This window comes from Orcinus orca, chromosome 1 (assembly GCF_937001465.1).
Source record: "Orcinus orca chromosome 1, mOrcOrc1.1, whole genome shotgun sequence".
Lineage (NCBI taxonomy): Eukaryota > Metazoa > Chordata > Mammalia > Artiodactyla > Delphinidae > Orcinus > Orcinus orca.
The window spans coordinates 129,422,136-129,448,358 of NC_064559.1; the positions used below are offsets into that span (position 1 = coordinate 129,422,136).

The 26,223-nt window shown below is 43.1% G+C and overlaps 1 protein-coding gene and 1 pseudogene across 1 annotated transcript; both read left to right on the plus strand.

The window, feature by feature from the left end:
- The window catches only part of LOC101270914 (phosphoglycerate kinase 1-like), a 70,218-nt pseudogene that overhangs the window by 20,159 nt on the left and 23,836 nt on the right, over positions 1-26,223 (plus strand).
- Positions 21,146-21,860, plus strand: LOC101271148 (hypoxanthine-guanine phosphoribosyltransferase-like). The gene has a single exon (XM_049714910.1). The coding sequence runs from the start codon at positions 21,282-21,284 to the stop codon at positions 21,777-21,779; it is 498 nt and encodes a 165-aa protein (XP_049570867.1). The 5' UTR covers positions 21,146-21,281; the 3' UTR covers positions 21,780-21,860.

The window sequence follows — 26,223 nt, forward strand, 5'->3', positions numbered from 1 at the left end:
GGGCATCATGTCAGGCAATCGTCATGCTTTATTGGACCATAGGAAGCCCAAAGGCAGTTTCATGGGAGATCAGTTGGGCCAGCTAGTGGAAGATGTGGACTGGGTGTGAGACTACAGAGTTTGTGCTTTCTTTCATATGCAAGGAGGGAGGGAAGGCAGTCAAGAAAAAGAGCGGTATGATCATGGCTAGGTCTTAGAAAAAGGAATTGGTCAAGGAGGGAGTCTGTCGGCCGTTCTATGCAGGATGCAGGAAGACAGGAGAGAGCAGAGGTATTAGCTACAAAATGCAGGTCAGAGTCGTTGAGGCCCTGAACTTTGGAAGTGCCAGACAGAATGGAAGGGAGGGAAGAAAAGAGACTAAGGAAAACACTTGCGAGGTGGAAAGAGAAGATTTATCTACACTTATCTACATCCAACTCCAGTGTGGGAATTGGGCAGGGTGGGAACAACTGGGAATGGAAGAGGGAATAGGATAACAACCTGGATGACAGGTGGTGAAGATGAGGGAAATGGGGTTGTTTAGCTCAGAAAGAAGGTTGACCAGCACCTTAATGAGAGTGTGAAAGAGACCAATGACAACTGTTCCCTGATCTCTTCAGAAAATGGGTCAAGTTAAGGTCTGAAGAATGTGGAGGAGAGGTAAGAAAGAATTTTCAAGTGGGGACCCAACAGCAGGAGACATTTTACTGTGAGCTCCAATCTTGCATCACTGCCTGGAGATGGGGAGATATGCCTCCTTCCATCCCCCTTACTAAAAACCCAGCTCAGTCCCTCCTTGGTCAGTTGTTTCCTCCTAACCCAGAAACGTCAGCATCACTGTTGCACAAAGCATGGACATGGATTCACCACTGGAAATAGCTGTGCTAAATTCCTTTGTTAATTTAAAATAAGCATACTGAATGTAGCAGGAATAAGTGGGTTTGGGTTGTAGAACTATCAAGGACAAATCTCTAGAGGTGATTGGTAACAGAATGCCACTTAAAACAGCTTTGCCAGAAAAAAGGGTGTATTGGTAGGTTATGGGGGCATCTCGGGTCACCCAAGACAGAAAGTGACTGAGACTTACTGAGTCCTGAGAGCCCTGCTTTGTTCCCTGCTTCTGCCTCTCTCTCAGTCAGCTGCCATTTCTCTCTGCAGGCTGACCTTGACTGTTTCAGCCACCCCACAGCACCCAAATGGTTTGTGCTCAGTGCAGGGGGCCAGAGACAGCCAGATCTTGTCTTTCTATCCCAGTTTCAACTGCCTGTCGTCTCTGGCCCAGCCTGATGAGCAAGGTCCTACAGCACAAGCATAGCTGCTGAAAAGTGTGCATTGCTGTGGACAGGGTGGCAGTTCTCAGGGAAGGGGTCATGGGCCAGACAGTCACCTCCTAACATCTCTTTAAAAATCATGACAGGATAAAACCTCAAATCTTCTCTGCGTATGTGGCAGAATATTTGAAATGTAGAGACCAGGAATATATTAACCAACATAAAGAACATCTAACAAAATTATTTAGAAAAGTCACCATTCAGAGTTATAGAATCATATTATGCAAATAAATTATCTATTAAGGTGACAAAGAAAACATTGACCAGCCAGCCTTTGGCATTCTTGAAACTCACAAGGGATCAACCAGTCATCACTGTTCCGTGAACACGCAGGAACCACCACTTCCGAACCTTCTTCAAGCTTCAAGTTTATGGCAGCTTTGTTTTGATTATGTCACTTCCCTTCTCAGAAATCATACGTATTTGTGTTGCAAGTCACCATCAAACTTTTTAGCAGGGATTTCAAGGCCTGTACCATCACGTCTCATTACGCTCTAGTCCCTCCTATTTGTTTCGATTCTGTTTGCTTACCTCCTATGGTATCCAATCTCAGTGGTTTCAAATCCACGTCGTATATTAGATTCCTGTGTCTCACCCCTGAAGATTCTGATTCTGGGTCTTGGGAGTGTGTATATTTTTTAAAAGGGTTTTTAAAAAATATATAATTGGCATACAATAAACTATATATATTTACAGTATACAATTTGACAAGTTTTAATGTGTATATGCCTGTGAAACTACCACCAAAATCAAGACAATGAACGTATCCATCGTGCCCCAAACTTTTTCCATGCCCCTTTGTCACCTCTCCCTCCTGCCCTGCCCTTCCTTCTGCTCTGTCCCCAGGAAACAACCAATCTGCTCTCAGTTACTATAGATTAGTTGTATTTCCAAGAATTTAATACAAATTCCAGCTCTTTCTCGTCTAGCTTCTTTTACTTTCTTTTTATAATGATTTTGAGATTCATCATGCTGTTGCACTTATCAATAGTTCATTCCTTTTTATTGCTGAGTAGTATTTAGTTGTGTGGATATACCGCAATATGTTTACGCATTCACCTGCTGATGGACTCAGATTGTTCCCAGGTTTTGGCTATTAAAAATAAAACTGCTGTGTATGTTTGTGCACAAGTCTCTTATGGGCATATACTTTCATTTATCTTGGGTAAACATCTAGGAAGAGAGTGACTGGAGAATATGGTAGTTATACATTTAACTTTATAAGAAACTTCCAAACTATTTTCTGAAATGGTTGTACCATTTTACATTTCACCAGCAGTATATGAGAGTTCTAGCTCTTCTACATTCTTGCCAACATTTGATCAGTCCTTTTTTTTTTTTTTTTTTTTTTTTGCGGTACGCGGGCCTCTCACTGCTGTGGCCTCTCCCGTTGCGGAGCGCAGGCTCCGGACGTGCAGGCTCAGCGGCCATGGCTCATCGGGCCCAGCCGCTCCACGGCATGTGGGATCTTCCTGGACCGGGGCACGAACCCGCGTCCTCTGCATCGGCAAGCGGACTCTCAACCACTGCGCCACCAGGGAAGCCCCGGGAAGCCCCTGATCAGTCCTTTTAACCGTAAACGTGCTAGTAGGTTTATAGTGATATCTCATTGTGGTTTTACTTTGCATTTCCCTAATGACTCATTATGTTGAATGTCTTTTCATATGTTTGTCATCTGTGTTGTTGTTGGGTGTTTTTTTTTGGTGAAGTTCCTGTTAAAATCTTTTGCTGATTTTTAAAAATTGTGTTGTCTGCCTTTAATTGAGTTTTGAGAATTCCTTATATAGTGTAGATACAAGTCCTTTATCAGATATGGGATTGGCAAATATTTTCTTCCAGCCTGTGGCTTATCTTTTCATTTTCTTAACAGTATCTTTTGAAGAGCTCCTAATTTTGTCTTTTAAGAGTTCTAAGTTTTAAGTTTCGATTATTTGGTTTTTCTTTCATGGATCACACTTTTGATGTTATAAGAAACTTCTGCCCAACCAAAGGTCACAAAGGTTTTCTCCCCTAATTTTTTTTCTAGAAGTTTTACAGTTTCAGGTTTTTCATTTAGACTTATGATCCGCTTTAAGTTAATTTTGGTTAGTTGTAAAAGTTATGTATTGAAGTTCAGTTTTTTGGGTGTGTATGTATAACCAATTTGTTCTGGCACCATTTGTAGAAAAGACTATCTTTTCTCCATGAATTGTCTTTATGTTACACTTCTGTTGAAAATCAACTGACCATTACATGTGAGTCCATTTCTGAACTTTCTGTGCTGCTCCTTTGATCGAGTTGGCTATCTTTACACCAATACCACACTGTCTTGGATACCGCAGCTTTGTAATGTCTTAAAGTCAGGTAGTGTAAGTTCTCCAACTTTGATTTTCTTCTTCAGAGTTGATCTGTTTTAGTTTATTTAGGTCTGTCATGGGCTGAGTGTTTAGAGGATTATGTCCCCAACAAAACTCATATGTTGAAATCCTAACCCCAAGTATCTCAGAATATGAGTGTATTTGGAAGTAGGGCCTTTAAAGAAGTGATTAAGGTAAAATGAGGTCATATGGGTTGGCCCTAATCCACTGTGACTGATGTTCTTATAAGAAGAGAAGAACACAGGTATAAATAGAGGGAAGACCCTGTGAACACATAGGGGGAACATGGCCATCTTCTACAGGCCAAGGAGAGAGACCCCAGAAGAAACAACCCTGCCTCCAGAACTGTGAAAAAATAAATTTCTCTTATTTAAGCCACCTAGTCTGTGGTATTTATTATGGCAGCCCTAGCAAACTAATATAAGGACCATCACATTTCCACATGGATTTTTAAATCAGTCCGTGATTTTCTAAAAAGTGCCTGCTGAGATTTTGATTAGGATTGCATTGAATCTATAGATAAATTTGAGGAAGATTAATGAATTAACAACACTGAGTCTACCAATCTATGAACACAGTTTATCTGTCTTTATTTAGATCTTCTTTAATTTTTATAAGCAGTGTTTTATAGTTTTCTTTGTGTGTCTTACCCAGCTTTTGTCAGGTCTATCTCAAAGTGTTTAACATTTTTAATGTTATTATAAATAATATTGATTTTCATTTTAATACCTAATTCTTCATTGTACATAAACAGATTTTTAAATGTTTTGTTTCCTTTTTTTTTTTGCGGCACGCGGGCCTCTCACTGTTGTGGCCTCTCCCACTGCGGAGCACAGGCTCTGGACACACAGGCCCAGCGGCCATGGCTCACGGGCCCAGCCGCTCCGCGGCATGTGGGATCTTCCCGGACCGGGGCACGAACCCATGTCCCCTGCATCGGCAGGCGGACTCTCAACAACTGCGCCACCAGGGAAGCCCAAATGTTTTGTTTCTAAATCAAACTTTTCATTTTGAGATAGTTGTAGGTTCATCTGCAGTTGTAAGAAATAATACAGAGAAACCCAGTGTATCCTTTATCCAGTTTCTCCCAATGGTAACATCTGTAGTACAATATCACAGTCAGGATATTGACCTCAATACAGTCAAGATATAGAATCATTCCATCACCATTCCATCACCGTAAGGATCTCTCTGTTGCCCTTTTATAGGCATATCTACCTCCTGCCTCACAACTCATCTCTGATCCCTGGCAACCACTAATTTGTTCTTCATTTCTATAGTTTTCTCATTTCAAGAATATCATATGTATGGAATCACACAGTATATAATCTTTGAGACTGGCTTTTTTTTTCACACAGCATAATTTCTTGGAGATTTATATAAGCTGAGTATATCAATAGTTCATTCTGTTTTATTACTAAGTAGTGTTCTACCCTATGGATACACCATAGTTTGTTTAACCATTCACTCTGTTGTTTCTTTTTATCCTTTTTGTTTCAGTTTTATTGAGGTAAAGTTGACAAATAAAATTGTAAGCTATTTAAAGTGTACATTGTAATGATTTGCTATATGTATACATTGTGAAAGGATTCTTGCATTAAGCTAATTAACACATCCGTCACCTCACATATTTATCTTTTTATAATTTATCTTTTTTTTGTTGTTGGCATTGGTGAGAACATTTAAGTTCTAAGCAAGTTTCAATTATACAATACAGTGTTATCAACTATAGTCACCATGTTATACATTAGATCCTCAGACATTGTTTATCTTATTACTGAGAAGTTATTGAGTTGATCATAGTTTTTCTTTTGGAGTCTGTTAATATGAAGAATTACACTAATTAGTATTCAAATAGTAAACCATCCTGTATTCCTGAGGTAAACTCCATTTGGTCATAGTAGATTTTTTTCCAATATATTCTAGGTTTTGACTTGTTAAATACTTGTTACTAATTTTTGCATCTATGACTATGAGGGTTATTGATCTGTAGTTTTCTTTTAAAATCTGTTTAGTTTTTATAACAAAGTAGTGGTGGCCTAATAGAATGAGTTGGGAAGATTTCCCTCTTCAATTTTCTGGAAGAGTTTGTGTAGAATTGGTATTATTTCTTCCTTAACTATTTGGTAGAATGTCCAGTAAAACCATCTCTTCCTGAAGGGTTTTTGTTTTTCTGGGTTTTTTTGGTTGTGTTTTGTTTTTTATGGCAAGGTTTTCGAGTATAAATTTTATTTCTTTAATAGATATAGCAGTTATCTATATTTTCTTGAGTGAGACTTAGTAGTGTGTGTCTTTCAAAGTATTTGTCTATTTCATAGACGTTGTTGAATTTATTGGCATAATGTTCATGTGCTCTTATTTTTTTAAATATCTATAGAATCTGTAGTTATACTGCTCTCTCATTTGTACCATTGACAATTTGTGTCTTCTTTTATCCTTATCAGTCTGGTTAGAGTTTTTTCAATTTTATTGATCTTCTCAATGAACCAGCTTTGGGTTTCAGTGGTTTTCTTCCCATTGTTTTTCTTTTTGTTCCATTAATTTAAAAATATTATTAACTAAAGTCTATACTTTATTGAAATTTCTTTAGTTTTTACCAGTCTGATCTGCATGATAGCAGACCCAGGTGTTCAGACAGTCAAACATCTGCCACTTGGAACAGGCAGGAACATATTCTGTGTGACTGCAGAGGGTCACCTCACACCCATTAGCTAAAGTTAGGGAGGCGCTTAGACTCAGTGGTAGCAAAACTGCCACTCCAGCCTGAACTGTCCAAAGATAAAGTGGCCTTCCTATGAAATATACCCATGGTGATCTAGCTCCCAGCTTTCTCCCTGCTTCCTCTCCTGCTCACACTCCTGCCCCTTCCTCAATAATCTGCCAAGTTGCTTGAAATTCTTGCCTTTAATAATGCTACTTACATGTCTCCAGAAATTCTGGTTAAAAGGAGCGAGTACCATGGGATGGATATCTCACTAACCTATTAGTACCCGTCTTAGCAAGAATGGCTTGATCACATAGGCTAGCTGAGAACCTAGATTCTAGGTGGAGACAGAATGGGATCTAAGACAAGCAAATTTTGATGGAGAAGGAAGGAGAAGCAAAGGACCTGATGGGGCAGAGTCTAGGGAAGGAGACAGGGCAGACAGGGGCCCTACAGGGCAGATGTAAGAATCAAATGAGAGTGTGAACATAATGACTAATGTGTGCATTTTCTGCCTTACCGTATACAAGAGTATGAATGGGACGAGGATTTGGACTAGCTTCCCAGTCTCCTGAAAGCAGCATCGCGAAGACTTCTCCCACCTGGGGCTGCTGCTTAGGGCTGCTTCCTACGGATGAAGCAGGAAAACCACAGAAGTAAAACCTGCCGGCCCCAGGGGCAGCCTGTGCTCATTTCCAGGCCTCCCTCAGAGGCTTCGGAGTGGCAGGAAGCGTGCTGGGCCTGGAGTCAAAAGACTTGGCTGCAGGCCCAGCGATACCATGTACGCACTGAGAGATCTTGGGCCAACCTCAGTTTCCTCATTTGTCAGACTGTTACCAAATTCAGTCTTATGGACCCTACTCAGGCCCTAGCCTGGCCAAGGCTCTCTGCCTGGGTAGGGGAGGCTTCTTTTTCCTTTCGGGTTCGAGCAGCCGAATAACGACCTAAGCTGAGATCAAGACAGCACAGACTTCATTCAGTGGCCAAAGAATGGAGAAGCGGGACCTAAGTACCCAGATCAACTTCTCACCCGTGTGGTGAGAGGGATTTAATTTACAGAGAGGAGGAGTGAGGCTAATGTTGGGGAGGCCTGTGCATTAGTCTACCGGGGAAGGGACAGGGCTTTTTCCCAGGAAGCAGGGTGCCACCCCCTTTTATTCTTTTCTTAATGTCTGGTCTTGGCCACCGGCAGGTGTGTCATTTAATATGCTAATGTAGTAAATCAGTGTGCAATAAGACTCAAGGTCTGTTGGAGGTCAGATTTGTCGCCATCTTGGTCCCAGCTGGTGCCGTCTGTTTTCTTTTTGTTTGTTTGTTTTGTAGCTTCCTTTTTCTTAAATCTCTGGACCCTTTAACTTAAAGACTTATGTTAACTCCTGCTAAAGGTGGGGCTTGGTGGGTTTTGAGCAAAACCTGGAGCAGCTCTGGCGAAAAAATGACAGCAGGCTTCTGCATCCAGCCCCTGGGTGACCTCACATACTCCTGTTATAGCAGCTACTGCTAATAGGCCAATATCTCCCAAATCCAGATCTGCAAGCCAGACCCCTCCTCTGAATTCATGAGGCCTGAATCCAAACTTCCCTGAACGTCTCTATTTGGGATTCACAGGCCCCTGGAGTTTAGCATCAATCTATCTGCTCACCTTTCGTTCCACACCTGCACCCCCCTCCTAGTCACACTTAGGTGAAGGACAGTGTCTCCCACCGATAGGCCCCCAGAGAAGGCTGGATGTTTGCCTTAGCTTCTCCCAGACCTCCCACATTCATCCAGTCACAAGTCCTGTATAGTCCTCTTAAATCTCTCTTTTTTCTTTTAAACATCTTTATTGGAGTATAATTGCTTTACAATGGTGTGTTAGTTTCTGCTGTATAACAAAGTGGATCAGCTATATGTATACATATATCCCCATATCCCCTCCCTCTTGCATCTCCCTCCTACCCTCCCTATCCTATACCCTTAAATATCTCTTGAATCCATCCCTCCTCCCCAGCCCCACTGCCACTGCTCTGAATTGAAATCTCAGCGTCTGTCTCTCCCAGACCATGTCAGTAACCTCCTGCCTCACCCTCAGTCTGGCCACTGCCCAATTACTTTTTCTAAACTGCAAATCTCATCATGTGCCTCTTTTACTTCACACCCTTAGTGATTACCTGTTTATTCCCCTTAGGGTAGAAATCCAAACTCCTTAACATGTCCTGAAATATAGTCCCCTGTGATCTGGCCCCTGAGTTCCTCTCTTGATTCCTTCCCTGCCCACCTTCCCTACCCCATTTTACATTCTATCTCAAACTACATTCAACTACTCAGAATGCCACAAATGGGCCAGACTTGCTCTTTGATAACTTGAATGTCCTGCTCCCTTGCCTGGCATTCCTTTGGCCCCCTTCTTTTCCTGCCCAACCCTTATCCGCTCCCCCCCAATCAGGAGTGAGATCCGTATTCTCCCTCAGGAAGCCTCCCTGGTCCACCTGAGTTAGAATGCACTGTCTTGAGGCACCTCCTCCCAGACAGCTAGCATACTGAGTGGTGCTGCCTATTTCCCCCAGGGGTCTGTGAGCTCCTCTTGTGTGAGCAGTATGCCTCAGCCACCCCAGTCTCCCCAGTGCCTGGCATGGTGCCGAACCCTCCGTCAGTGCTTGTTGAATGAATGAGTGACTGAGTCTCCGTCACCTCACAGAGTATCTGTGAGAATTAAATGATGACATGTGAAAAGACTTTGCAAACTGTAAATGTGTTTGTTAGGGATATTCTGGACAGTCAAAAGATTTAGGGAGGAAATGAACAAGCTAGATAGGTCCCCTGGACAGTGAACGTAGAAAGATGTTGAGCTGCGATGTCCTAGGGAGTCAGGAGAATGCGAGGACAGCCCTGAATACAACACATGACCTGGGACTACTCGAGAAGGGAAATGACATCTTGAGGAATCACTCTAGGTCACGTATGCTCGGGGGGATCATTCTTGTACGGCTCTGGTCTGTTCATGTAGCACAGTCATTCCGATACATGCTCGGGCGGTGAGCAAATATATTTATAGCTTGAAACCAGAGCTTCCTTGAGTTTATATGATGGAACACGCAGACTTTTAGAACAACAAACACATGGTCCTCATTAAAGATGTAGATTAGATTTTGATGACATTTTGGCAGAGGTCCTGGGAATGTCCATATTCTCCTTGTCAGTGATGCCTTTCTTGGTGTGTGTGTGTGTGTGTGATAGAGGGGTGGGGGGGATGATAGCAAATGGGAAAGAAAGTACTGCTAGTTTTTGTGGGCGCTGCACAAGACTCACTCTACTCTCTCCCACCCGCACTCCCCTCCCCTCAGAGCAGAGGTCTAAAGCTAGACTGAAGTGGGGTCTCCTATTTCCCCCTAATAGTGAATACAGGTCTCAGGCTCTCACACTCCATGGGCTACAGAGAGAGTGTCAGAGGGACAGAAATAGAGAGAAGGGGCCAGGAGAACCCAGCGTGCAGGCAGGGTGGGGATGGAGGTGTCTGGTCGTGGACATGTGGATGTTTGTTGATTAATGGATGAACGAGGCCCTGTCACCTCATAGGGACATTGTAAAAACTACACCCTTGATGACCTGGGTAGTGCCAGCATATTGGCAATGGCATTTGCCTTGAGGAAGACTAAGAAGGATGTGGGTAAAAGGAGGGGCTCCACATATCTGAGAAGGCAGGCAGGTAGATCATTAGTTAATTAATTAACCATAGGTGTTTATTCAATATGGTTGTGAGTTAAATTGTGGTCCTTGCCCAAATTTGTATGTTAAATAACCCCCAACGTGACTGTATTTGGAGATAAGAGCTTATAAGGAAATAATTAAGGTTAAAAGAGGTCATAAAGGTGGGACCTTAATCAGATAGGACTGGTATTCTTTTTTTAAAAAATAAATTTATTTATTTATTTTTGGTTGTGTTGGGTCTTTGTTGCTGCGTGCAGGCTTTCTCTGGTTGTGGTGAGCGGGGGGCTACTCTTCATTGCAGTGCGCGGGCTTCTCATTGCGGTGGCTTCTCTTGCTGCGGAGCACGGGCTGTAGAGCACAGGCTCAGTAGTTGTGGCGCACGGGCTTTGTTGAGATCTTCCCGGACCAGGGCTCAAACCTGTATCTCCTGCATTGGCACGCGGATTCTTAGCCACTGCGCCACCAGGGAAGCCCAGGACTGGTATTCTTATAAGAAAAGGAAGAGACACGAGAGATTTCTTTTTCTCCACATATACATACAGAGAAAAGGTCGTATGAAGACACACGAAGAAGTTCTGCAAGCCAGGAAGAGAGCCCTCACCAAAAATAAATCGTGCTAGCACCTTCATTTTGGATTTCGATCCTCCAGAACTGGGACAAATAAATGTCTGCTGTTAAGCCTCCCAGCCTGTGTGTTCTGTTATGTCGGCCCCAGCAGACAAACAAATATCCATTGTGTGCAGAGTCCTTTGCCTTTGGGGCTTGCAAAAGAGGATCCCTTGCAGGGACCCATGGTTTCATAGGGATTTTCCTGTTTGAGTCCCATTCTTTGAGTCTCGTTAGGTAGCATTTCTTTCTGTGACACTATGGTTTAAGATACAATGTGGCTTTCTAGAAGTTTTGAGAGAAGGCACCCTTCATCCTTCATTAAAAGCCACTCCCTCCTGTTGCTCTTTCTTCCTCCTAAATTCAGAAGTTCGTGTACCTCTGCAGTAAATGGGAGAAGAGTCATTCTCAAGCTCTTTCTGCACATATGGCTTTCTGCCATAAATAGACTCACATCTCCAGTGGCCCCTGCCAGGCTGGGGGTGGGGGAACATGAGCTCTGAATTCCCCAGATCTTCCCAGTTTGCTGCATGAACGTACTAAAACTCCTTGTCTTACTTAAAATAAAATTCCTAAGAGGCACATGTATGACTTCAAGTTTTCTCAGCATCATTGTGACTTTTCAAGGATTAATTTTCAGGAAGGGTTTGATGCATGCCCCCAAGTAAAATACTTTGTTCAAAGAGTGCTCAAGTTATTGAAATAAGCTGCCATGCGTATGGTTCTGAGCTGCACGGGATGGAGAGAGTTCAGCTTATAGAAGCCAAGGTGAGAGCCCCTGGACTGCTGACAGAGTGGGCACTGGTACCTGCCAGTGTGTCCACCAGCTGCCACTCACAGAACCTTCCATCTCACATTTATGTCCTGCTGGGAAGTGGAATATCGGGCAGGGCTGCCAGCCCGCCATGTTCCAGAGGATTGTTCTGGGCAAACAGAGGTGGCTCCAACCACAGATCTCATGTGGGTCAACTATGAGAGCAGAGAAATTGTGAGGGTCACAATTCAAGTAGGTGGCAGGATGGAGCCTGACTCAAGGAGAGAATACACAGTGTGGTGCAGCCTTTCCTCTTCGCCCTGAATTTCTCAATGAAGTGAGGAAGGAGGAGCAGAAGGGAAAGTTGGAGAAAGAAGATTATCAAGACTTTTAAACAGACAGTTCTATTGTTGTGGATTAATAATTCATAAAGAGTTATGAGTGGGACTTCCCTGGCAGTCCAATGGTTAAGACTTTGCCTTCCAATGCACAGGGCGTGGGTTTAATCCCTGGATGGGGAACTAAGATCCCATTAGGATTTCAGCATATGAATTTGAGCAGACACAAACATTCAGACCACAGCATTGAAAGATTACTTGTGTGTACACTCCAATAAGATGAAAGAGGAATACAACAGAGAGGAAGTCATGGGATTAAAACATATTAGAAATAAATGTGCAATTAAAATAAAAAAAACATGGCAGCAGCTGTGGTGCATACCTGGAAGACAATGAGGCAACATTAAACCATTCAAAAATGATATGTTTTAAGAAATTGGATGATCATCATATGGTAATGAGCATATATATTTCTACTGTCAATTAGTTAAAAAAGAAAAGCAAATAGAAACCCCAGGAAAAACAAAAATCAGAGGGAAACTCTTAATCCAAATAAGAAGCAACCTATATTAAGGCATAGTTGTGAGAAACTGATTAAGTTAAGGAAAGGGGATTCATTTGATTTTGACTTTTGAACATTCTCTTCAGTGGTTCAGGATTATTTTCTTCCTTACTTGATTCTTCAGTAAATAATTTTAATATATTTACAGAATTATTAAAGCTGCCTATTGATCTTCAATTTTTAGAATAAATTTTTAGACAAAGTATGAAAGGCTTAATTTTGGTTTCAGAATAGAATATAACTATTGCAAACCCAATAAATGTAAAAAGGAATGGGGCAGTGATGGCAGAAGACAGAAGGTGAAGGATGTGGGGAGAAAGGGTGGGGGAAAGAGCAGAGGGACTGTTTCTTCCGTTGCATAGTGACAAATCAAGGGGAACACTGTCTAAAATTATGAAGGTGAGAAGAGACTGTGAGAGGATAAGTTAGCACAGATCTCTGTTCAGGAGTCAGTAGATACTGTAGAGAGCTGATAAATCAAGAAACTGAGGCATAAGCATATTATTTAGTATTTTGTGGCGACCACCAGAATAACTAAAATCAGAATTGGCTAAAGTTGGTTAGCATAGGGAGTGGAACAGTGTAAGGAGGGGGAGAAGGAGATTTTTCACAGTGTTATATACTATTTAAATGTAATTTTCATCATGTGTCAGTATTACTTTAAAAGTAGAAATAATACTACTATTACCAAGTGTTGAAATTGGTGAAGAAAATAGACCCTCTTATACTCTGCAAGAGTGAAAATGAATTGGTCCAAACTTTTGAAAGAGCAATTTTGTAATATTAAAAAGAACCAGACTGTCCCTCAAGTAATAATATTGTGTAAGTCTCCAATCCACAAGGATACTGTTGAGTGGCAGCTGGCAAACCAAGAGGAGGCAGAAGGACACACAGAGGCTCTCCTTCATTGAACACGAGTGTGAACAGGTACACACACATGCTCATGTCCTGCCACGTCTCACATATTGACTCACTAAGATGGAAACATCAGCCGCCCAGGTTCTTAGAGTTCTCCCGTCTCCGGCTTTAATTCTTTACAGTGATCCTCACATGGAAAGCTGTCTCTAGAGGTTTCTCCATCCTCACATGACTCATCTTGGTTTACTGTTGTGGAAGCGACTACCTTGGGAGCTGGGACTTGTCCCTTCTGACAGAGTCTGAGGCTAACCACAGTGCTCTAAAGCCCGTGGACACTGGCCAGCCCTTGGAGGCATGCCCTTGAGTCTGCTTGGCTTCTCCTTGTGGTTGCTCAGAAGAGGCTCTGTTTGTGATCCAAATGTGGTCAGCCTATTAGAGAGGCAGTCCCCGTGGCCTGACATGCTCACTCTCCCTGTGTCATCACTGATGTTATGGGAAAGAGAACACCATCGCCTTTGGACAGCCTTGGCAATGGCCGTCCAACTTGAGTAGGGAAGCCAGGTTCTTCCCGTGATTTGGTGATGAGGCTCCTGGGAAATACCTATGGTCAAAATACATTTTTGTAGAGCATAAGAGTTAATACATAATTACCCACGGAAACCCTTAATCTCTGTTTTTTTTTTTTTTTTTGCGTTATGCGTGCCTCTCACTGTTGCGGCCTCTCCCATTGCGGAGCACAGGCTCCGGACACGCAGGCTCAGTGGCCACGGCTTACGGGCCTAGCCGCTCCGCGGCATGTGGGATCCTCCCGGACAGGGGCACGAACCCGTGTCCCCTGCGTCGGCAGGCGGACTTTCAACCGCTGCGCCACCAGGGAAGCCCCTAATCTCTGTTTTTGATGAGGAAACTGATGCTCAGCAATGATAAAGCAATTGTCCATGATGATTCCACTAGAAAGTAGGAAAGTATGGATTAAGATCCAGATCTGATTCCTAATCTTTATTTTTTCATACTACTCTGTGAGATGTTTTTAGGACTTCTTAGTGTGATACTTGTTGGGATTAGACAAGAAGCTCTTTACTCCGCTTCAGACTTTTGTAGAAAACCCTATACTGAATAGTGATATCCAACATCTCACTTTGCTGGGCTTTGGATTGGATACTAAGTTCGCTACTTAATGACTGTGTGCCTTTGGTCATGTTCACATGACATCTCTGAGTTTTAGTTTCCTAACCTGTGAGATGGGGATAGCTATCTCCAAGAAAACCTCACCAGGTTGTTGTGAGGTTTAAATGACATAACGTACACCAGGCACTAAGTAGGAGCTCAAAGCAGTGGTGTTGATGGTGGTTTTCAATGTGTAGAGAATTATTTTGAGACATATTGGATACAATAAACAACCTTTCAAAATTTCCGCTTCAGATAAGTTCCTAATTAGCTACTCTCCTGTCTTCTAAGATGTCAACTCATCTTCACAAATTAACTTTAAAACTAGCTGGTTATACTACTTTGTAAAGATAATTTTGAGTTAGCAAACTCTCTTGCCAAAAACAACTGTAAAAGTCTTGTTATGTGCCAGATACTGAGCATCCAACACAGGCATAATGCAATCAGATGACAGCATCTCATTCTTTTTTGTCCACAAGAACGTGGTTTCTCAAGGAGGAATGAAAACTGTGTGCATGGTACGCAGGGTCATTTTCAATTCATGAGACAGCATCCTTTCTGTGTGGGAGAGAGGCATTTGTTAAGTGACTGCCAGCATCACAGCTGATCAGAGCATTTGTACTTGGTAAATTCATGCTTATCAGGTTCATAGGCAAACAAGTGGAGACTATTAAGAACAGCTTTTGCACTTTGGAGAAAATGAATGTCAGATAAAACCATAGGCTGTGCTCTTCAAAGGAGGGTAGACAGGAGATGGGGAGGAAAGCAAGCATCTTGTCTGCAATGCGAGGACTGTGACACTGGCCCCAGCCATCGGGGGGATGGAAGAGTTACGTCATTGCCTGTGAATTGGGGTAAGTCCACAAAGACACCAAATGCAGAGGAAGGGAGGGAGGTGAGGAGCAAAGGTACATGTGTAAAAAGGAAGATAGGTGCAGATCACTTAGGAGAGACTTGTGCTTGGTGGTAATATAAAGTGTCCACAGCTAAATGTATACATGCTATAGACCTAGGGTCCCTCTAGTGCAGTGAGGCTCACAGAGGGGCCTTGATTATGTGTCTGCTTGGGGGAACTCTGAGAAGTCAGGCCATCACAGGCCCTAGGGGTAAGAAGCTTACTTGCTTCTTAGAAGAAATGGTGATGGAATTGTAGGATTGGTCTTCAAAGTCTTGGTGTAAGGGATAGATATTAAGGCTGTACCAACCCCGAGTATGGAAGAAGAATAAGGGAGAAAGAGGGAATTTCTCTGGCAAGCTAGGAAATTCTCTCTGACTAATCGAATGTGTTGAAGGACATGAGTACCTTCAAATCCAAGTCAGTGAAAAATGCTTTGAGTAGGACTCAGACTGGTCTTATTCTGCAGCACTTAAGAGACATGAGTTCATACATTTCAAATATTGAGAAAGTTAATACTTAAAGATGCAAGAGAAAAAAAGCATGAGTCAAAACTTCAGAGCAATAGAAGGGATGGGGGCAATTTTGCCCCCTCTCTCCTTCCAGGGGACATTTGACTTTTTTGGGTGTTACCTTGGTGGGGGGGGAGGGTGATACTGGCATCTGGTGGGTTGAGGGGAGCTGCAGTGCTGCTAAATATCCTACAATGCACAGAACAGCTCCCAACCCCCAACAAAGAATTATTTGGCCCAAAATGTCAATAGTGCAGAGGTTGAGAAACCCTGGGTTAGAGTTATCATCCTTTATACCAAATGTATCAACCATTAAACAACGTAACTCACTGAATGAAAACAAAAGAAAACAAAACACAAAACACCACATGTGAGAACAGAGGCTTATGCTAGAGACAGAATAAGTCATGTGATTAATAAAGTCACTGTAAATGAGAAATCTTAGCTTTTCCTCATCAATCCTTTACCCTAAGCTTTTCAAATATGAAATAAGACTAATTTGATAGAAGCATATTTTTAAAAGCTGTACAAATTTTATAATGGCTTTGTTATAACTTTTAGACATATGTATTATTATTCTTTATCGTTTATAAATCACATGAATTGCCTCATTTAATGTTTATAATTTGGTATAATTATCTCAATTTTATAGACTTCTAGAGGTTACATTTGAGTTTTTCTGGACATCTGCTATGTGTCAGGCACTGTACTAGTTATTGTGGTTGTTACCCAGACAGATAAAAGCTTAGTCTTGAGAAGTTCAGAATCTCCTAGGGAGCACAGAGAAGTGATACATATAATAATAGAAGTATAAACATAGCCATGGGAGAATGGGGGAGGGAACTGAAGTCATCTGCCAGAGGTTACAAAACTAGTAATTAGCAGATCTGGGGCTTGTCTTAAGGCCTGCTGAGTCTCAAGCAAGTCCTCTGTCTTGGCATAAAAATATAACCCCCTTAGCTTTTCCGGAGATGTAAAATGAAACCTGAAGAAAATCACTCAAACACATCCATAAATTACGGAGTTGGCAGAAGTATAGAAACACGGTTGAAAAGTCAAGAGTAGGATATTAAAAGGCAAGGTAAGAGCTTGCAGGACAGAAAAACAGAGGCTACTGGCTTCAAACCCACCCGTGCGTGGGCTGGTCTTGAGGTTTGTAATTATTTTAGGACCCACGCCCCCGGGGAGGAGTGTGACTTGGAGTTGGAGGAGCAGGAAACAGAAATCACTTGCGGTTGGGCTAAGAAGTTCCCTCACACGCCACCAAGTGCCCCTTCCTCCCAGGAAGGGGGAAGCGGGGGTGAGGAGTTCTCCATCCAGGGAGAAGGCTTAGCGGGGTGGGAGGAGCGGCCTGACGACGCAGGTAAATAGCGGGGAAGGCGCGGCCCGCTGCCGGCTCGAGAGGCTTGCCTCCCACTGGTCAGCTCTTTCCCGGCTCGGAGGGAAATATGAAGCCACAGTCTACCTACAGTTATTCATCCTAATGACAAGCAAGAAGCTGATTGCAATGAAGCATCATTTCACAGCTGTTTGCTTCCGCTTCTACTTCCGGGGAGACGTACTTTGTGCCACCGGGCCTTGCTCAGCCGGCCCTGAGCCCCGAGCAGTCAGGCCGCGCTGCTCCTGTGGAGGAGGGCGGCCCGGCAGCCCCAGCGGCAGAAGCCGAGGGACTAAGTTATTCCCTTTGTCCTTTCAGGCAGAGACGGCGTAATGGCACCCGTGCCAGTGACACAAAATACTCCGTCCACTCAGGCAAAGGCTTTGTCCCCAGGGGAAGGAGCAAGAGGTAAACGTGAAATCTGATTTGCCTGTGTCGTGTGGAACCACAAAATCTGGAAGCCATGGGCTCTCCTGCCTCCCCCTCCACTTCCTTGTCCCTGACTGACTTAACCTGGTTATTCTGACCGGTGCTCCACCATGAACACAGTTGATTGGACCAGAGCAAATACCTGACCTGGCTGGGCCAATCACAACCTTTCCTGGGAATTTGGAATGGGCCTCAGAGACACGGAACAAGTCCCACTACTATGGGTTATTCACCTTTGCTCTGTGTTGAAATTGCCGAGGGAATTCTGAAAGCACACACACACGGGCACACGTGCACACACACACACACACACACACCCCTGATCTGTCTGTAGTACAGCGTGCTCTGCAGACCCTCCTAAGTGCAGCTAGGCACAAGTGCACGGAGAAGCAGACACGAAGGATGATGAGAGAAACTGGAATGAGAAACCCTTGCTCTAGAAAGAGTAGACAGTGATCTCGACCCATGATAGTTTTCTATTTCTGGATTCCAAGCCCCCTCAGGCCTGGTTGTAGCTCTTGCCCTTGAATCCTCCTTTTAAAATGTTTCTTCTGAAGCTACTTCTAGTAGCTTCTATTATGTATAACAAAATGAAACTTCACCAAGGCTTTCTCACAACCCAGCCGACACTGGTCACCGCAACCTGCATGTTTTACCTCAGAAACCTCTCTTACATCTCATCCTTGTGCCCTTTTCAGTGGGGTTCTCATCCTTACCCTTCCTGAGTGGGCTTCCTGGCCTCTTCTCTCTCATCCAGCCTCCACATAAAACAGATCTGACCCACTCACCCCCAAATTTAGAGTCCTTCACTGGTTCCTCATTGCCTATTAAAACAAAATAGTTCTATATAAATTGATCTGTAAACATATCTCCTATGTTACTAACTGGGGGGAAAATGCAGGTCAATACGTATAGGATCTTTTAAAATGTGATTTAAATTTGTATACATAAAAATACCTGCATAAATTTAGGAAAAAGGGAGGACATTTATTAAACTATTAGCAGAGGTTTCCTTGGTATGGTGATTTTGGATGGGCAAAGAGGAAATTTCCATTGTGTCGTACTTTCTATAACATTAATAAAGGATGGGGAGTATAGGTAATTTTTAATCTTTTCTATTTTCCTCCAATATTTTTTTAAAACTTTCCAAGGTCCTTCACATTCTGCCCCCACCTACTTCCCAGTATCCCTCCCACTACTCTGTGTCCAGCTATTCTAAGCTTTTCATTCTTGCCCAAACTTAGGATCCCCTTTCATGTAACTGTGGCATTGCCTGTTCTGTGCCTTCTTCCTGAAATGCTGGTACTTCATTCTTCATCTGAAGTGCTTCTACTTTTTCTTTTGACCCAGCTCAAATATCACCTCCTCTGAGAAGGCTTCTTAGACTGATCCATCTCTATCCCACGTCAGAGTTAGTTGTTCTGTCCCAGTGACCCTTTGGTTCCTGCTTCTCTGTCTGCTGTTACACCACCAAACTGTTTTATGATTGATGAGGTCGCATGATTGTCTCCCCAGTTTGAGGTGTGCTCCTTGAAGGTGAAGGTTGAGACTTATTCGTCTCTCTCTTCTGTATGTAACACAGAGCTGGACTAGTAATGGCTGCACAGAAAAATCTTGGTTGGTTGAATAAATGAATGAGTGAATGAATGAATGGGTGAACAGGCTCTGCCACACAAGGGAGAGCCATGATGCAGTTGCAGCCTTCCCTACCTCTACCAGATAAAACTGACCAACTAGAACTCATCAGAATCCTGTTCCTGAGCCAGTCTTAAGCACAGAGCTGTTGCTTTTCACCAGCCAGCTGGCTCAGTTACCAAGCTGGGATGGTAATCGTTAACATGACACTTTAAACATCATAAGATCAGTAGGAACGTGTTTCTAGTGGTTAGTGACTAAGAATAAAATCATGAGACTATGCCTATTCTGAAAACTACGTGATGGACCAGAGCTGATTTCTGTGTAAGTACTCACTACTCCCTCTCTCCCAACATATAAAAAGAATTCTTCAATTGTACACTCCTGACTTCTCCCCCACTTCCAAAGAGGAAGGATCCTTGTTGCTGCTAAGTCAAGCTATATAACCCAGTCCTGGGGGAGGAGGAGAATGGAGGTGGAGGCAGAGAGTAGAGGAGTTTTCTTCAGGGATAGGAGGAGAGCCTCTCAGAGCACCTCTGAGCAAAGGAGACGGAAACGAAAATGTAGTAAATGTTTATGAGTTCCAATCTTTGTCTAGCTTCCATAATGACTTGCATGAGGGATGAGCAAAGACATTCCTTTTAATCTATTTTGGCTATTGTCCTGTGCTTCTGAAATGTGACACTGTCCCAAGGCCCACCCACAAGAGTTCAAGTTTTGTAAAAGGTATACCTATAAGTGGAGGAGAAGGGACTGCAAAAAGATCAAGCGTGTCTTTCACTCAGGGCTTTGCTAGCTCCACAGCTGGCTCTGCCAGAGAGAACACAGCCAGGGCAAGCAGAGGCAACAGAAGTCCCAGAGCTGGTAGTTATGGCTGTGGGCGAGGAGACACCCTGGACAGTGAGGAACTGCATCGTGGGGGAGGCGCGGAGGGCGACCCAAACAAGACACTGTCCTCACCATTCCCTGGGGCCCTTAATCCAGGGATGTCCAGGAGTCCGTGGGGATGACTGGAGGGAAAAACTGAAGGGAAACTCAGTCTGGAGCCAGGTTACAGCTTGATGTGGGTACCCTGGGGCAGCCTGAAACTAGACAGGCTTCCACCCTGACCAGGGATGCCCCAGGAGCTGCCAGACCACCACTGGGTCGTGGAGCTCACTACTGGCAGGTGGTGGCTCTGGGGGCAGACAGGGTTTCTAATACAGTAAGTACCCCACATACGAACGAGTTCCATGCCGAGAACGTGTTCCTAAGTCCAATTTGTTCGTAAGTCCAGCAAAGTTAGCCTAGGTACCCAGCTAACACAATCGGCTACATAGTACTGTACTACAACAGGTTTATAATACTTTTCACACAAATAATACACAAAAAACAAACACACACAAAAAATAAAGAAAACATTTTTAATCTTACAGTACAGTACCTTGAAAAGTACAGTAGTACAGTACAACAGCTGGCATACAGGGGCTGGCATCGAGTGAACAGGCAAGAAGAGTTACTGACTGGAGGAGGGAGAGAAGGTGGGAGATGGTAGCGCTGAAGGATCGTCAGCAATAGGAGACCGAGGGCAAGCTGTATTTCACTCACGCCTGACACTGATGGCACAGGTTCTGGTTCCTTGCTGGATCAATTCTATCTACCCTCTTGAAAAAACGATCCAGTGATGTCTGGGTAGTAGCTCTTTTTTTCTTGTCATAGATGACAGTAAAGTGCACAAAAGCACAACCCCTTGTGGAGGATGCACGCACGTGACAATGTATGCCAGACACGTGAACTAGCTTACCTGATTGGACATGCAAACGCATGTTCGCATCTTTGAAAGTTGGCAACTTGAATGTTCCCATGTGGGGGACTTACTGTATCTCAACAATAGTTTACTCAAAGAGAAACCGCTGGAGACTGCCCTCAGCCCACACGCAGCCGGCTCCGTTATGGCGACCACAGCCCCAGCATCGTGATTAGTGGTGATGAACCAGGTTATGACCTAGATTTATTTTGTATACCTAATCATTATGCTGAGGATTTGGAAAAGGTATTTATTCCTCATGGACTAATTATAGACAGGACCGAATGGCTAGCTCGAGATGTGATGAAGGAGATGGGAGGCCGTCACATCCTGGCCCTTTGTGTGCTCAAGGAGAGCTATAAATTCTTTGCTGACCTGCTGGATTGCATCAAAGCACTGAACAGAAATAGTGATAGATCTATACCTATGACTGTAGATTTTATCAGACTGAAAAGCTACTGTAATGACCAGTCAACAGGTGACATGAAAGTAATTGGTGGAGATGATCTCTCAACTTTCACTGGAAAGAATGTCTTGACTGTTGAAGATATAATTGACACTGGCAAAACAACGCAAACCTTGCTTTCCTTGGCCAAGCAGCGTAATCCAAAGATGGTCAAGGTTGCAAGTGTGCTGGTGAAAAGGACCCCTCAAAGTGTTGGATATAGACCAGACTTTGTTGGATTTGAAATTCCAGACAAGTTTGTTGTAGGATATGCCCTTGACTATAATAAATACTTCAGGGATTTGAATCGTGTTTGTGTCATTAGCGAAACTGGAAAAGCAACATACAAAGCCTAAGATAAGAGTTCAAGTTGAATTTGGAAACATCTGGAGTCCCGTTGAAATCACCAGGAAAATTATCAGATGTTCTAGTCCTGTGGCCAGCTGCTTAGTAGAGCTTATTGCAAGTATCTTCTAAGAATTTTATCTGCTTTGTATTTTAGAAATGTCAGCTGCTGCATTCCCGAACTCTTTATCTGTACTATGAGCCTACAGACTATCAGTTCCCTTTGGGTGGGTTGTTGTTTGACTTGTGAATGAAAAGTCTCTTAAACCACACCACCACTGAATGAAAATATTGAAATTGTATCTATAAGAAACATTTTAAAAAAAGAATATATTAGTTTTTTAATTGGTATTTGAACTTTTATATATTCAGGAAAGAACAGAAGTGATTGAATATTGTTAATTATACCACTGTGTGTTTAGAAAAGTAAGAAGCAGTCAGTTTCATATCAGTGACAGTATTTAGAGGTAACGTTATGTCAGATAAACCATATATCCTGGAGTTATTTTAGTCGGTTTCAGCAGTATTAACTATTTTCCCGCTTGTTCAGATTATTTCTGGCGAATCTTTGTCAACAGTTCCTTTTAAATACAGGTCAGTAAGTTCCAAAAACCTACCACTTTTTGAAGTTTTCAGTGTAAAAATCCTTAAAATAAAGGCTGTCTCTTTAAAAGAAAAAAAAAGAAAAAAAGAGAGAAACCTCTGGGATAGACACAGAATCTCCCCCAAAGTGGCTGCAGATCCTAAGATCAGAAGGAGAAGATTCTGGGTCAAGGCAAACATTGAAGAGACAGTAACACATATGGGTTAATTAGCTGTGGGGAGAGGAGCTCTTGATCATGGCAGCCGCTGTGGTCCAGGCTTATTACTGAAAAGGTGAGCTTGGGCTAGGGAATAGCGAAGGTAAAGCAAAGTGGCTTGTTTGAAGGGAGGCATCTTGGACGGGAAGCAGTGGGGTGCATTTGACTACAAAAGCCAGAAGGTCTGTGGTTGAGGCCTTGCCCACTGCTGACATGAGAGTGTTCGGCACACAGTGTGCATTCATTCATGTATTCATTCTATAAAAACAGTAGGCACTTGCTATGTGCCAGGCAGCAGGCTAGGCACTGGGGACACCGGTAAGCAGGTAGACGTGGCCCCTGTCTTCATGGGGCTTACATTCTACTGGAGGAATCAGAATGTTGGTTGACTCTGGATCCCTCACTGCTTGCCCCTTCTGGGAACCTCTTTCCTGTGGAATGGGCTTCAGCCAGTACTTTTATTTTATTTTTTAACATCTTTTTTGGAGTATAATTGCTTTACAATGGTGTGTTCATTGCTGCTGTATAACAAAGTGAATCAGCTATACATATACATATATCCCCATATCTCCTCCCTCTTGCATCTCCCTCCCGCCCTCCGTATCCCACTCATCTAGGTGGTCACAAAGCACCGAGCTGATCTCCCTGTGCTATGTGGCTGCTTCCCACTAGCTATCTTACATTTGGTAGTGTATATATGTCCTTGCCACTCTCTCACTTTGTCCCAGCTTACCCTTCCCCCTCCCCATGTCCTCAAGTCCATTCTCTATGTCTGCATCTTTCTTCCTCTCCTACCCCTAGGTTCTTCAGAGCCATTTTTTTTTTTAGATTCCATATATATGTGTTAGCATATGGTATTTGTTTTTCTCTTTCTGACTTAGTTCACTCTGTATGACAGACTCTAGGTCCAACCACCTCACTACAAATAACTCAATGTCATTTCTTTTCATGTCAGCCAGTACTTTTAGAAAGTGTTAGCTGGGAAGGGAAGACTCAGAACACCAAATTTTAGCACAGATAGGGAAGTAGAATTGGTCTGGCCACAACCATTTTCTCCAGAATAAGGGACTTGTGGAGAAGCTGAAGAGGCCCCACAATAAAGCCAGGAGATGGTTACAGCCTCCCTCCAGGCCTTCCCAGGAAAATCATCCAGGCCTACAACAGCAGCAAAGATAATCACAATTGGCATTTTAACAGTTCTTCTGATATCAGCAGGATACTCAACAGGTCATTTCTACAGACCCACTAGAAAGTCGGAAAAGAGGACCATAGGAGAAAAATGAAAAGAGCTGTGATGATCAATTGTAAAGGTAAAAACACTATAGTGGTGATTTAATTAAGGCTATCTATTTATCCATCTACATACCAGTTCTTTCCCCTCTCTACAGAGAACTGTTTAAAATACAATATATTTCTGTCGTGGTGGGAATATTTTAAGTAAGACATAGGAATGGACTTCCTGACTCTAAGAATTGTTAGGTGCCAACCAAGTAGAGGATTACAGAATGAAATCAGCTTTCTTACATTTGAGAGAACACACTTGTAGATAAAGTAACCAAAATTGGCCCATATGAATGCTTGTTATCTGATTCTATCCTTCAAGGCCCAGTCTCAATGATTATTATCTATGGTATGTAAGCAAGACTTGACACCTGCAGGCTGAAGGAGGCTCAATCCCACTTGAAGTCTCTGCTCTCGAGTCTCCCTTTGGGCCTCCAGCCCATCTTCCATCTTCCCCATCAGCTCACTGCCCAAGAGGCTGACCTTCAGGAGCTGTGTGAGTACCGCTTGCCCTGGGCTTCACTTGGATTCAGCCAGTGGGAAGCACTGGCAGGGCGTCCTCCAAATAAGCTGGAGAAAATCGAGGTGGAGTATCCCTTCAACCCCCATCCTGATGGTTTGACATCTGCTAGGTTCCTTCATTGAGGCTATAGCTCCCGTTGGGTGGCCTTTCCTCCAGCTACAGTTCTCACCGGGTTCAGGGACATGCTCCCCCATCACACCTTCATGCCTACAGGTGGTAACAGACTGTTGCCAACCCTGGACTTCCCTCAACCCTGCTCAGACCTTTGTAAAGAGTCCTTTAACAAGCCCTCCCTTAGTCAGCCCTTTGAGTGTATGTGCTGTCTGTCTCCAGCTGGAGTTCTGACTCATACACTCTCTGAATCGGACATGAGGAATTTATGAAATTTCATTCAACATTTATTTTAACAAAAGTGTTTTGAGCAACTACTTTATACAAATGATAAATGCTGAAAGACTTAATAATATCTAAACATTTTCGAGTGTCTGGTATGTGCCAGCTAATAGACTAAGCAATTTATATAATTTAATCATCACGATAATCTTGTGATGATGTGTTTTTAAACCTCTCTTCAGGTATGGAAACCAGTGTTTGTTATAAATAAGTACCTTGACTGAGGCTACATCCCCAGTAAGTAGAGGAGGCAGGATTCATACCCAGATGGGTTTCATTTTTAAACTTATACTTTAAACTTCTTCTTTTTATGGTCTCTTATATACAGTGATAATTATGATAGGGTATTCAGGGAAAAAACAGAGGAGGAGGGAGGACCTCATGTACTAATTGCATACAGAAAACTAGGCTCTTTTTTCAAACTTGAAGACTAGTAGGAGGGTAAACCTACACAGACAGGATGAATGAAATGATAAAATGTTTGGATGAAATGTTTATCAGGTGAACTAGGGGTGGGAGAAGAGGATTGTGAAGGGGTGAGTATTATGTGCAGTGACAGGCAGTGATATGTTTAGCAGGTGGTCTCCATCCTCTCTAAAAGCCTGGTTTACAGTGTTTGTCAGTCTCTGTGGCATAAATACTCCCACGATGGCCAATGTCAAGCTACCAATATGGCATCACTGAATGGCACGTGGGGAAGAGATGTGCAAAATTGGCTCTTGAGAGTGGGTACAGGCCTGCTGCTGTGCACCACTGTATTTATGTGCAAGGGCAGGGAGTCAGGAAACAGCACGTGTGTTTGGGGTACTCTAGGTTGGTCAGATCTGCTAGAACACAAGGAACAAGTGGCAGGGGAAGGTGGAATGGGAACAGGGATGAGACAGGAGAAGTGGTAGAAAAGACCATGAGAGAGGGCTTTGTCTGGAGCTGCACTGTACAGTTTGGTACCCACACGTTGCCAATGAGTGCTTGAAATGTGCCTGGTCAAAATTGGGATGTGCTGTAAGTGTAAATTATACACTGGATTTCAAAGACTTAGTAAATATACATATATTATATAATTAATAGATATATGAATATATATAATTTGTGTTGATTATGTATTAAAATGATAATATTTGGATATATTGGGTTAATCACATATTTACAATTAATTTCATCTGTTTTCTTTTTACTTTTCAAAATGCAGCTACTAGAGAAAGCCAAACTACATGTGTAGCTCGCAATGTATTTCTTTTAGACAGCTTTGAGCCAGAGAACTTGGACTTTATTCAACAGGCAACAGAGAGTCTTAGAAGAGTTTTAAACGGATATGGTCTGCTTCCCATAATGATCCATCTGGTGCCGTGTAGAGTTTGCTGAGCCCAGGCCGGAGGAGGGAAACTTGAGAGAGTCCAGGCCAGAGGGATGCGGCACTGAATGAGGCAGAGGACATGGGGATGAAGGAGGAGAGAGCAG